At 37.9% G+C, this 11,963-nt stretch overlaps 2 protein-coding genes across 5 annotated transcripts in view; both read right to left on the bottom strand.

Annotated features, from left to right (window-relative positions):
* Nucleotides 1–11,963, bottom strand: part of LOC103457191 (uncharacterized) — a 58,181-nt gene that overhangs the window by 43,000 nt on the left and 3,218 nt on the right. Inside the window, exons 2-10 of one of the 4 annotated variants that reach the window (XM_008397158.1) lie at nucleotides 10,194–10,323; nucleotides 9,614–9,925; nucleotides 8,508–8,783; nucleotides 7,148–7,471; nucleotides 6,465–6,746; nucleotides 6,167–6,316; nucleotides 4,531–4,565; nucleotides 3,918–4,027; nucleotides 685–891 (exon numbers count right to left, since the gene is read on the bottom strand). In XM_008397158.1, coding sequence (XP_008395380.1) covers nucleotides 3,929–4,027; nucleotides 4,531–4,565; nucleotides 6,167–6,316; nucleotides 6,465–6,746; nucleotides 7,148–7,471; nucleotides 8,508–8,783; nucleotides 9,614–9,925; nucleotides 10,194–10,308 — 1,593 coding nt within the window. In that variant the 5' untranslated portion in view covers nucleotides 10,309–10,323 and the 3' untranslated portion in view covers nucleotides 685–891; nucleotides 3,918–3,928. Of the gene's footprint in view, nucleotides 1–684; nucleotides 892–3,834; nucleotides 4,028–4,530; nucleotides 4,566–6,166; nucleotides 6,317–6,464; nucleotides 6,747–7,147; nucleotides 7,472–8,507; nucleotides 8,784–9,613; nucleotides 9,926–10,193; nucleotides 10,324–11,963 lie in introns of those variants that run through there. The other 3 variants (XM_008397159.1, XM_008397157.1, XM_008397160.2) reach the window with 3 other exon arrangements.
* The window catches only part of LOC103457297 (uncharacterized), a 15,316-nt gene continuing 14,414 nt past the window's right edge, over nucleotides 11,062–11,963 (bottom strand). The window contains exons 7-8 of the mRNA XM_008397337.2: nucleotides 11,189–11,367; nucleotides 11,062–11,080 (exon numbers count right to left, since the gene is read on the bottom strand). Coding sequence (XP_008395559.1) covers nucleotides 11,062–11,080; nucleotides 11,189–11,367 — 198 coding nt within the window. The remainder of the gene's footprint in view (nucleotides 11,081–11,188; nucleotides 11,368–11,963) is intronic.

Raw genomic sequence — 11,963 nt, forward strand, 5'->3', positions numbered from 1 at the left:
ATTCAGATCCAAACAGAGATTTTAGGGTTAAGAAAGACTGAAATCAGCAGGTAGAGAGTCATTAGTGTAGATACTCACTGATCAGCAGATTTAGATACACATGTGTCTCAAAGTTTCCTCCATCCTCAGACCGACATCTGTAACATCCAACATCATCAGCATTGATGTTGTTGATGGTCAGAGAACAGTTTCTGTCCAAACTCATCCTGGCAGAACGAGATGAACTCTGAACGATTCCTCTACAAACTTCCTGTTTGTTCATGTTTTCATCTCTCATAAATCAATGTTTATAGTTACTATTACATATAAATGCACCATAATGGCCTCTAATCACAGAAAAACAAAAAGAGTCAATGAGACTTTCAGCACGATTAAAAATCAAAGAGTTGTAAAGCAAAATGTTTTATTTTCAGTTTTCATACACCATAGCATTTTCAAAATAGGTTTTACATAGTTGTTCCAAACAATACACAATACTAAAATAATAATATTAATAATAATAACTGAATATCTGGTTTTTAAAAAATGAGCTTTTAGCTCAGAGTTTCTCCACCCTGGTCCTCAGGCCTCCTGTCCTCCATGTTTCAGGTGTTTCCCTTCTGCTACACACCTGAATTATATCTCTGGGTGATTAACAGGCGTCTGCAGGACTTGATGGTCATGCAATCATTTGAATCAGCTGGAATGGAGGCACATTTAGAACATGCAGAGCAGGGGGGCAGCGAGGACCAGGGTGGAGAAACGCTGCTTTAGCTGCTTATAAAGAAACAACAGTCCAGATACCAGAGGCTCAGAGGGAGACGGCCACAGTCTGACTCATTTCCACGCTGATCTCCGATCAGAACCAGGATCATTAAACTGGACTCTGGAGGCGATGAGAAGCCAGAGCAGCTGACATGTAAAAACATGAGGGTTCAAAACAATCTGCTGTATAAACTCAGGAGAACTAAATTTAAAAAAAAGCATTTTAGATAAATCCAGAAAAAATTTGAAAATGAGCAGAACAGAAAATAAAACTTTAGTTTGTTCAGATGCAGCGATTAAAACCTTAAAGCATAAACTGGCTAAAAGTTACCAGACATGAGTTTGTTGTATTTTAAAAGTTGCATTTTACAGAATAAAGGTGGATTTAATCTAACACCAATATTTGCAGTTCTGCTGGTGGATCTTAATGCATCAGTTTCCACATATTCATGCTGCTTCTCTTTAGCTCAGTATTTACAGACCACATATTTTACAAACATAAAACTTTATCATATAACTAAGTCACAGTACATTTCTGCTAGGAAATATTTATGATCACTAGTGATGGGTCCAGCAACACCGATGCTTCGGCGCATGCGTCAAGCCCACAGACCAACACCCGTGTCGGTGCGCGTATTGGTTTCAGCAAGTCACGTGACCGAAACAGGAACCGTGTCGAAATGACATTAACGCGCCAAACTGTGTTTATAAGGAAGCGAATCTGTCAATCCGTCAAAAGCAGTTGCCAAACAAACTCTTGATCTTTTATGGCGTCGCTGCTTCAAAGGAAACGTTTCCGCAGTGTGGGACCATTTTGATCTTATATTGGAAAATAAATTTGTTCTCATTTTTGTTGTTTCATCCGGTTGTCAGTTTCTACTTAATCTATCTGAATCCAAATTCAGCTGAAACTGACTTTTGGTTTACTTTCATATTATGTTCTGGAGGTTAAGTGCCGCATATGTTTAACTAAACTGTCTTATTTAAATAAATCCACCTTTTCAATGCTGAGGCATTAAGAGGCATGAGAATAAAGTCCCAGATACATCTAGATAAATTCAGATATGCAGCCATTCTACAAATTACTCAGTTATGTTTTATAAATTATTTCATATACAGTGATCCCTCGCTGTAACGCGGTTCACTTTTCACGGTTTCGCTGCTTCGCAGATTTTTTTGTGCAGTTTTTTCACAGTGTTCTTCGTACTAATTGACCATATGATTGGTAAAAACAGTCTCCGCGCTTCTTCTCTACCTGAGTCCCAATAACGTTACGGTGTTTAATACAGATTGGTCATTCAGGAAATTGAAACTGAAACTTTGAATGCCTGCTGGAAAAAAAACTGGCCAGAGGCAGCAGAACCCGACCGGAGGCTCGTTTGATGAGATCCGTCGCTCTGCCGTAGATCCAGCTGTGAATCTGGCGGTGCGGGTTGGAGGAGACGCTTTAATGACACGACTCCGGATCACAATAATGCCCGATTGATGCACATCCGCTGACCTGAAAACAGGTTTTGTTCTTTGGTTTCAATGTAGAGTATTTATTTATGCTGTACAATAACTGTAAAAAATAAAGGTAACTTCACGGACTTCGCCTCACGGGTTATTTTCGGAACGCAACCCCTAAGAAAAACGGGTTTGCTGTAAATGTAATGTTTACTTCATTTTTTTCTACAGCAGAAGTTTTGTCAAAAAAGCTCAACAGGCTAAATTTCAAAATTTTAAAATAAAAATCTGTGGGGGAAAAACAGTCCACAAGCGTCCTCATTCTAAACACATTCACTTAAATTTTCACTTTATGGTTCATGTTCAAATTTTTTATTGACTGTAACCCTCCTATTATGTTCGTTTCTGAGGTACAGCAATAATGTTCGTGGGTCAATTTGACCCGGGGAGAGTTTTATCATGCAATAGTATCAGGAACCAAAAAATTCCTCCAAAACATTTTTTTATCTGATTATTAAGTCTAATACTAACCATCTCAATCAAAATTTGTGCAATTATGTTTTTTATTTCTCAGAAATTAAGGATTAATGACGACAACTTACTCAATTACTCATTTGGACATAAAAAATGGGATTTACATTTTTTATGTCCACTGAAAAAAACCTAGACACAAAAAAACAATAATTTCCTTGAAAGTGATCTTTGGTAAAAATTTTTATATTACATTTAATTTTTTTTTTTCAAAGGGTGATCTTTATAATTGAACTTGAGACACACATACTGTTCCGGGTCAAACTGACCCGCCAATTAAAATCAAGATAAATGAGTCATGCAGAGAGTATTTATGTTTTCCTCCACTTCTACTGAGTGTCACTCAGTGTGGGTGGAGTTTGTCCACGGGAACAGAAAAGGTTCCCGTCAAAAGTTGTATGAAGACCTGCTTTCTCGCAGTTCATTGTGAGAGTAGGGAGAAAGTGGGTTTGTGTGTGTCTGCGTGTGTGTGTGTATGTGTGTGTGTGTGTGTGGTGTGTTGTGTTGTGTTGTGTTTGTGTGTGTGTGGTGTGTTGTGTTGTGTTTGTGTGTGTGTGTTGAAATAAGGTTCATAGCTGTAAGGAAACAAACAGAATTGGACATTTTTAATCTTTTTTTGCACTTTAACTTGACTGCCGGGTCAAATTGACCCDAACAGTATCGATGTAACAAGTAGACGCAGGGGGGGCTGCAAATGTGTAAAATGAATAAATTTTMAATTTATATGTAGAGTTCACCTATTAAGACAAATAGAAAAAGTTTCATGCAATAAAAATACTTGCAACTATTTTAAAAATATTTTTAAACTTTGAAACGGGTCAATTTGACCCGCAACATAATAGGAGTGGTATATCAAATATATTTTATATTTAACTGAAGATATGACATAATATATTGTTAATAATATTCAATAAAATAAGAAGACTTAAATCTTATTGTATGGACTGGGTCATCAAATCACTACGTTGCCTGTAGGAATTTTTCATGTCCAGCAGGTGTCACTATTGAGTGACACAGTATCGACACAGTTTTGCTATAAGTGTTGAAACGATATATGACGCCTCATCCACCCATCACTAATGATCACTTAAAAACAACAGAAAATGTCCAAAGCATGCTGTAAATAAATCTTTGGTACCGTTGAAACCTAAACCCAGCAGCCCACTTCCTGTAAAGCGGTTTATTAAACGTCTCACTTCCTGTTTCCTCATTTTGGCTCAGTGAGGCAGCTGTCGACGTCGCTGGGGTCGATGTCCGCCTCCGTCTTTTCTTTGGTCCTCATAGCAGTTTCTTCATCCGGTTGGAGCTGAAGCACAAAAACCACAAACCGTTTCAGTTCCATATGAAAGATTTTTCATTTGTAGACATTTGGTTGTCGAAACACAGCATGACAATACTCTCACTCAGTTCTGGGTTCTTCTCTTTAAAAATCTTTTTAGATGTATCTAATTTAAAATTTTTATTAAATTAGAAACATTACTTTTCACACTGACATTAATTATTATATTACTAAAGAAAACAGCTCCACTGTATTTCACTGACTGATAAACATCAGGTTTTTCTTCTATTATTAGTTAATTCCTGCTAAATGTCTTTATTTAAAACTAAGTGTTTCGTTCTCTGACGAGTTTAGAAAAGAGGAAGAACCTGAAATCATTTCCTGTCACTTTAGATTTCCTGACAGCTAAAGATGGTGCAGAAATGTCACAACTGTTCTTATGTAATAAAACAGTTTTCCACCCATTAAAAGTACGTTGAGTGACTTGATGTTTTTTTCTCCAAACTATATAAATGTGTGTCGATACTCACATATTGATGATTTTCATTGGTTGAATCTTGGTTTGCTGAATCAAAAGAAAAGAAATCATCATAATCATTTCAGTAAAAAAAATATGAACTTTCTGCTTATTTTTAACCACTGTTGGTTCACCGCTCTGTGGTAACTATGGAAACAGTTCTTCCTCATTCTGAGAAACGTCTTCATCAGACCTCTTAGAGGGGCTCAGAGAAACTGACCCACAACAGTTTGTTGCCCTCTGAATGCAGAAAATGCAGCACCGTGCTCAAAACCTGTTTGTGTTCTTTACACCCTGCACACATTCAACCCATGGAGGAAAGAGCTCAGAACAGGAAGTTCAGCTCTGCGCTGTGTGATGCTTCATGGGTAGCCCCGCTCAATTTTCAGTTTGATTAGATTTTGACTATGCCATCCTGACACATTTGTGTGGCTAACACTCACATGACAACACATGCCCAGTAGCCTCTGCTACTGTAAGTCAGGCCTTCATTTTACAGTTGATGAACTACTTGATAATAAATTATATTTCTGATCAAAAAAATGAAGATAAAATTGTTTTGCCCACTATGATATTCTTGTACTTTTAGAGTAACTTTGCCTTTCCATCCAAATAAAGCAGCTTAATCAGGTTATATAACAGGAGGCCTGAACGCTGCAGCCTTTCTGAGTGACTGATGGTTCATCCATTCAGACGGTTTTAGACTTTTTGTTCCTGCAGAACATCAAGAAGAACCTTCAGAAAACAGGAACGTTGATCATCAGACCAACAGAGGGATCACAAGCCAAACATCTGCCACATTTCTGGGTTAACATAACTTTAAAGGAGCAGTAATATGTGTTATGCACTTCGATTTTACAGCATAATGAAAATATGTTAACTTCAGTTGCTATAAAATACTATATATCATATATGACTTAAAAGAAAATTTAGTTTTAATTTTAATGCCTTGAAATCTGCATTAAAATTTCAATGCCAATTGAAATTTGGCATTTAAAGAGGCTCTGTATCTTTAAAACTCTGCCTTCTGGAAGTCATCACAGCATGGCTCCTCTATTAATCCTTAAACAACATATTATCATTGTTTCACTAAGTATTAGCTCCTATAATGAGATCAGCTGGTGCACAGTTTCATCAGGTGTTTGCTAATAGCTGCTGGCTAGTCTGAAGGAGCTGAGTGAGGTAGGGCTGCTCTGTGAGGCGGACGATTGAACGCTTGGAAACAGCAACTAACGATCAGCTGTGACCTCGAAGGCGGAGCTAGGTCCCACCAAGTGTTTTGCACAGCTGAATGGATTAAATTTTTCAAATGAAAGAATCAAAGACAAACTCCAGGTATGTTTCTGATGAAGTAACATTATAACATGATGTAAAACTCAAAAAGTAAAATTTACATAATGCTGTCCCTTCAAGGGAACTCATCTCTAATTGCAGTTTAAGACGATGATTTAAACAACCTCTGGTGTCTGGATTTCTCCTCTACCATTGAAAAGTTAAACAGAAAGCTGTTCATCACAACATGTTTACATACTTGTCTGTATTAGATTTTAAAATGTTCATTGAAAGTTCTTTCACGCTAATAAAGACATGTTTTTAGATGGGTAAAGTTTTGTCTGTATATTAAGCTTGTAGTGAAATAAACTCAGTACCTGTTGTGGTTTTACGATCCTCTTTATTTCTGGTTTTCCTGAGTTTGATGAAAACAGCAGCAAGAACAACAACCAGCAGCAGAACGCCGATCACTGATCCGAGGATGATGATGATGATGATGATGGAGGTGTTGGTGTTACCAGGAGCTGCTGTTAAAAGATTCAAAGATTACAAATCATCCAATACATAATGAATGGTAGACTTAAAAAGATATCACTAGATTTCAATATGCATTAATAGTATTGGTGTAATCAGACACTTTTATTTAACTTTTGTCTTAATAAGACGACATCATACCTTCATGTTGGTAGTGAGCTTCTATCTTCACTTCGTTTCCTTCAACAAACTGGCAGGTGAATCTTCTGCTGCTCTGAAGACTCACAATCAGATGAGAATCACAACCAAACTGTCCTACAGATTTATATCCATCACCTTCATCAGTCAGTTCACTTCCTGTCTCATCCACCCAGCGGAGACTTTTAACTGGACAAGGATCGGATGATCTGTATCTCAGCAGAGAACAGATTAATCTTACGGATTCATGAAGTGTTGCATGAACACGTGGCGGAGATGAAATGACTGAGAGGAAACAAGACAATATTTCAGTATTAAACCAGCAACTTTTATTTTCATGATTATAAATTGTATCTGTTATGCTGAAACATTATAGACTAACATCTGGCAGTAACTATGAAGCTTGGCCACTGGAAGTCTATTTACCGCTACAACATAAAACCATCATAATGAGAGAACTGAACAGDTTAGTCTCTAAAATCAGACAGATCCAGTTCCAGTTCTGACTGAACTCAGATAAAAACACATCATGATCTAAACATTCAGATCCAAACAGAGATTTNTCCAGTTCTGACTGAACTCAGATAAAAACACATCATGATCTAAACATTCAGATCCAAACAGAGATTTTAGGGTTAAGAAAGACTGAAATCAGCAGGTAGAGAGTCATTAGTGTAGATACTCACTGATCAGCAGATTTAGAAACACATCTGTCTCATAACGGACTCTGTCCCAAAACTGACAGTTGTAACGTCCAACATCCTCCTCAGTGATGTTGTTGATGGTCAGAGAACAGATTCTGTCCAAACTCATCCTGGCAGAACGAGGTGAACTCTGAACGATTCCTCTATGAACTTCCTGTCGATCGTTCATGTTTTTATTTCTCTCATAAATCCATTTAACAGAGGAGCAGGAGTCGAATGATGAAGGTCTGTTACAGGGCAGAACAGCTTCATCTCCAACTCTGTGGTAGAGATTTACTGGTTCTCCTCTCTCAACTCCTATATGCACTGGAAATATACAATCAGTAAAAATATTAAATGCATTTTTCAAACAATACTTTAATAAAAGAATATATTACTGGTCAACATTTGAAATCATAAACATTTTTTCATAACCGTTTTTATTTCCACTTTGATCAATTCATATGTTTTTATCAGCCTTTGAGATTTTTCTACAGATCTTAACATATTAATGTTGTTTCCCACAGATGATTGAATTACTGCTCACGCATTTACTGAAACCACTAGTAATATTGGATCAAAAGTTTTAGATCAAACATTCAGTTCTATAGAAAACCGGCAATAAAATAAGAGGAAGTGCAATTTGCTATGTAAACATTGTTTAACTATTAGCAAAAACAAAAAAATATAAATATATTCAAAGGTAAAAAATCTGAAGAAAACTTCTAGATCTCACAGGAGTTCATTAGATTGAAGTTATTTTATTTAAAACTTCAGTTTCTCCTGAATAACTGGATGATTTAGTGTCTCTGTGTTAAAACTCAGTTTATTATCTAACCTGAAACTGACCAACATTTCTCTGTTTAACACACTTATCTGTCTCTTCCTGTTTGTTTCACTTCCTCCTTTTTATCCTTTTATCTTTCCATCTCTATCAGCCTCTAAAAGGCCTCTTTGTTTTGGTGTCACCTTTTAAAGTTTCCCTACAGAACGCTGCTCTGGTCACTTTGTTCCACATAAACATTCAGACGATTCACTGATCAGTTCAGTGGATCTGTTTTACTTTTAAAAATAATAATAATGCATTTTTATTTTATAATTCAAGCTTAATGATTCCGATAAATCAGAATTATGTTATTATTATATCATGAAGGATGTTTCACTGATCAGCAGATAAATAAAAAAAGTTCTGAACCTTGAAAGTTTTATTTCATCTAGAAAACTAGTTTTCAAAATATACTTAAGCTGTCTACAAAGACAAATGATAACCACATAGAAATTATATAAAATACAAATAATCAAATAAAATTCTAGTAATTCCTGCTTTTTATCTCATTTATTCTGTAAAGAAAAGACATTGTACCTTTTAAAAATCCTAGTACGAATACAGATTCAACCTTCACGCTGTTTCCTTCAACAAACTGGCAGATGAATACCCGGTTATTGTCGATCTGATGCTCCACAGTTAGAGTGGAAAAACATCTTTGTCTTGAGCTGCGATCGTCACTTTTACAAGTCAGCACAGTTCTCTTATTACCCAACCAACGGAAACTTTTCTCCGGACAAGGACCGAGGTCACTGTGTTTCCACAGAGAACATGGTAATGTTAAATCTTCCTCTGTTAGATCAACATCTGAAACTGAAGGAGAAAATAAAACAGTTTTCTCAGTATAAAATATGTTCAACTTTAACATACTTTATTAAGGTTAACAGTTAAAGTAACTTTATCAAAGGTGAGAACCTTAATAAAGTCTTGGGATCTCAGGCTGCAGAATGTATATAAAATAAACATCAATAATTACTTTTTGTGGTAATGTTTTGATCATTTTCCTTGATTATTGATCTACATTATCATGACAGATCTGAGCAGGTTTTTATCAGCTTAATGGAAGAAAACAAATTACCTAGAAAGTTGATTATTCAGTCCTTTGATCAAACCTTGTACAACAAAACAAGACAAACTGATTAAATCTAAACATCTCTACAGCACAACGTTCACTCTGATGAGCGACTTCCTGATGACATCACAGCTTGGCCCCGCCCCCAGATCAGACAGGAAGTAGAAGAAAACATCACAGAGGACAGAAATAAAATTTACAACTTCACTACAAGCTTCATTTCCTCCTTCTCTGAGGCCTGATGGGTAAAGTTTTCCTGAGTCTAAATAAATGATCGTTTCTCTCTGACTGAACAACATGTGACCTTCTGACTGCATCAGGTCACTGAGAGGTTCCCTCATGTTAAAGTCCAGAGACGTTCAAGGTTCAGAGAAAAAGGAAATCAGAACCGATGATGTCAGAAACATCTGTCCAACATTTCACCAAGTAGATCAGAAGGAAAGAGACTGAGAGTTAAATCATTCAGGTCTAAATACTCNCCGATGATGTCAGAAACATCTGTCCAACATTTCACCAAGTAGATCAGAAGGAAAGAGACTGAGAGTTAAATCATTCAGGTCTAAATACTCACAGGTTAAAACACTCAGATACACATTTCCATCTACGGAGAATCCGGATCCAGATCTATAGGTGTATCTTCCAGCATCATCAGCAGTGATGTAGCTGATGATCAGAGAGCAGTTACTGCTCAAATTTAACCTGGAAGCTCGAGGTGAACGATCAACAACTTTTCCATTTTCAACCACTGACTGAGTTTCGCTTGTATTTCTGTTGTAAAACCAGTTAACATCGGAGCATCGATAAGACGATGACGGTCTCTCTGAAGGTAGAACAGCACTTTCTGCACTACTGCGATAGAGATGAATATTTCCTCCTCTGGTTCCTGCAGCAGAAACAAAAACACATTAAAGTTTTACACATTTCATCATTCACTACAAAACAATCATGGAGGTGAAATTATAAATGTGTTAGTCGTCTCTTTTCCATGGTGTTGAATTACTTTTACATTGTTCAAACTTGAAAACAACAGAGGAAATTCTGAGTGTTTATTTTTCAGATACTACACATTAATGTCTTCATAAAAAAATGACAGTAAATCAAAGTTATCTTTAATTTTTCTCATCTTCATGTGAAAGAAAACAGATCTTTACCTTCAACCTGAAGCACAACGACCAGAACCAGAACCAGAACCAACATCTTCCGTCCGTCTATCAGCTGCTGAACTGAGAGACGTTTCTCTGCTGCTGATCTGAAAACACTGATCATGTTTCCTCTTTGTGGCTGAAATAAAGGATAAAAACAGCTTCACACCAACACCCACCATGCATCCTGTCACTCTGCTGTCGTCACTTTTATGTTTTCTTTAGAAACTGACAGGAAAAAACACAAATTATCAATTCCACAGAAGTAGTTGTTCAAATTTGTTGTTGCGCAACACCTCCCCCCCTTTCTCTTTCTACTTCCCCTTCTCAGAGGAGAGAGATGTGCAGCCAGCTCTCCATCTAACGGGTGAATTGAGTTTTCTAAATCTGATGGAATTTTACCCTGTTCAGAACTGAAGTAAACTCTGCTTAAGCTGGCATCGAGAAAGACTCGCCTGGTTTCTAACGACCTCCGCCTCCAGATGTCCCACCTTCTTCACCCTGTGAATTAGCCAGATTGAGCAGCCTGCAGCCAACTGGTTCCACAGAGCACACCTGTTAACGGTCGCTCTTTCTCTTTTTTACAACTTGCACTTGTTACTGAACCAGGTTGGTTCTAGTGACTCGGGCGAGTCCCAAGGGTGTTGTTTTGGCTAAAAGCAACCTATAAAACATTTTCCACTTTTTCCTCCCAGAATCAAACTTCATAGCTATTTTATGACCATCAAAGAACTTTAATTGAATGTCCACAACATCTTTTAGATTTTCTTAATGCTAATTATTTTWTTAGTAAGGCAATTTTGYAARGGTCAGTACAGCTTAATTCAGTAGCAGAAATAATCAAATAAGTAAAATCAATAATCTAGCCTATCTTTCCCTAATGCTGACACTGAGAACTAAAAGAGGGAAACAGAGTTTGGCATTTTGAACCCCAGAACTGGCCTGATGATGAAGAAGGTGTTGAAGCAGCAGCAGGAGGTTCCCAGTACAGGAAGAGTACTGACTTAGAGCGGCAGGTCTCGGGCCTCAGGGTGACTTCCTCATGCGCGTAGCGGTCCTCAGCTTCTTGTCTTGCAGCTCTGTAGCTCCCTTCTCCTCGTCTCACGATCTTCCTGGTCCCACGGAAGGAACACACCAGTTCTTCCTCTCTGTCTTTGTCTTTATCTTTGGGGTCTGAACCCAGCTGATGAGAGAAGTGCCATTTGAAGCCACCTGTTGCTAACAGGTTGGTCCCCATGTGCAGAACAGTCTTCGGCTCTGTGGCCCCGGCTCTTCTTCAGCTGCGGAATTTGTTGTCCATCTCCATCTTGGCTGGAAGCTGCCTGAAGGATCCAACTAAAGATTCCTCTGTTGCACCCACCTTATAAAGGGTTTATCTACCTTTTGGTGTGTTTGCATTGGCTAGCTTTGTTGCTAGCCAATGCAAACGGCTAGATTGGCTAGATTGGCTGACTGCTTGGACAGATGATCTCATATCCATCACCTTGGAGACCTCATGACCTGATCTCTGTTCTAATGACCCGTCCATCCATCCATTTTCTTACACCCTTGTCCCTCAGTGGGGTCAGGAGGTGCTGGTGCCTCTCCAGCTAGTGTACCGGGCGAGAGGYGGGTTCACCCTGGACAGGTCACCAGTCTGTCGCAGGGCAACACAGAGACACACAGGACACACAACCATGCACACACACACTCACACCTAGGGGCAATTTGGAGAGGCCAATTAACCTCACAGTCGTGTTTTTGGACTGTCGGAGGAAACCGGAGTACCTGGAGAAAACC

Source organism: Poecilia reticulata, linkage group LG21 (genome assembly GCF_000633615.1).
Source record: "Poecilia reticulata strain Guanapo linkage group LG21, Guppy_female_1.0+MT, whole genome shotgun sequence".
In the NCBI taxonomy this organism is placed as follows: domain Eukaryota; kingdom Metazoa; phylum Chordata; class Actinopteri; order Cyprinodontiformes; family Poeciliidae; genus Poecilia; species Poecilia reticulata.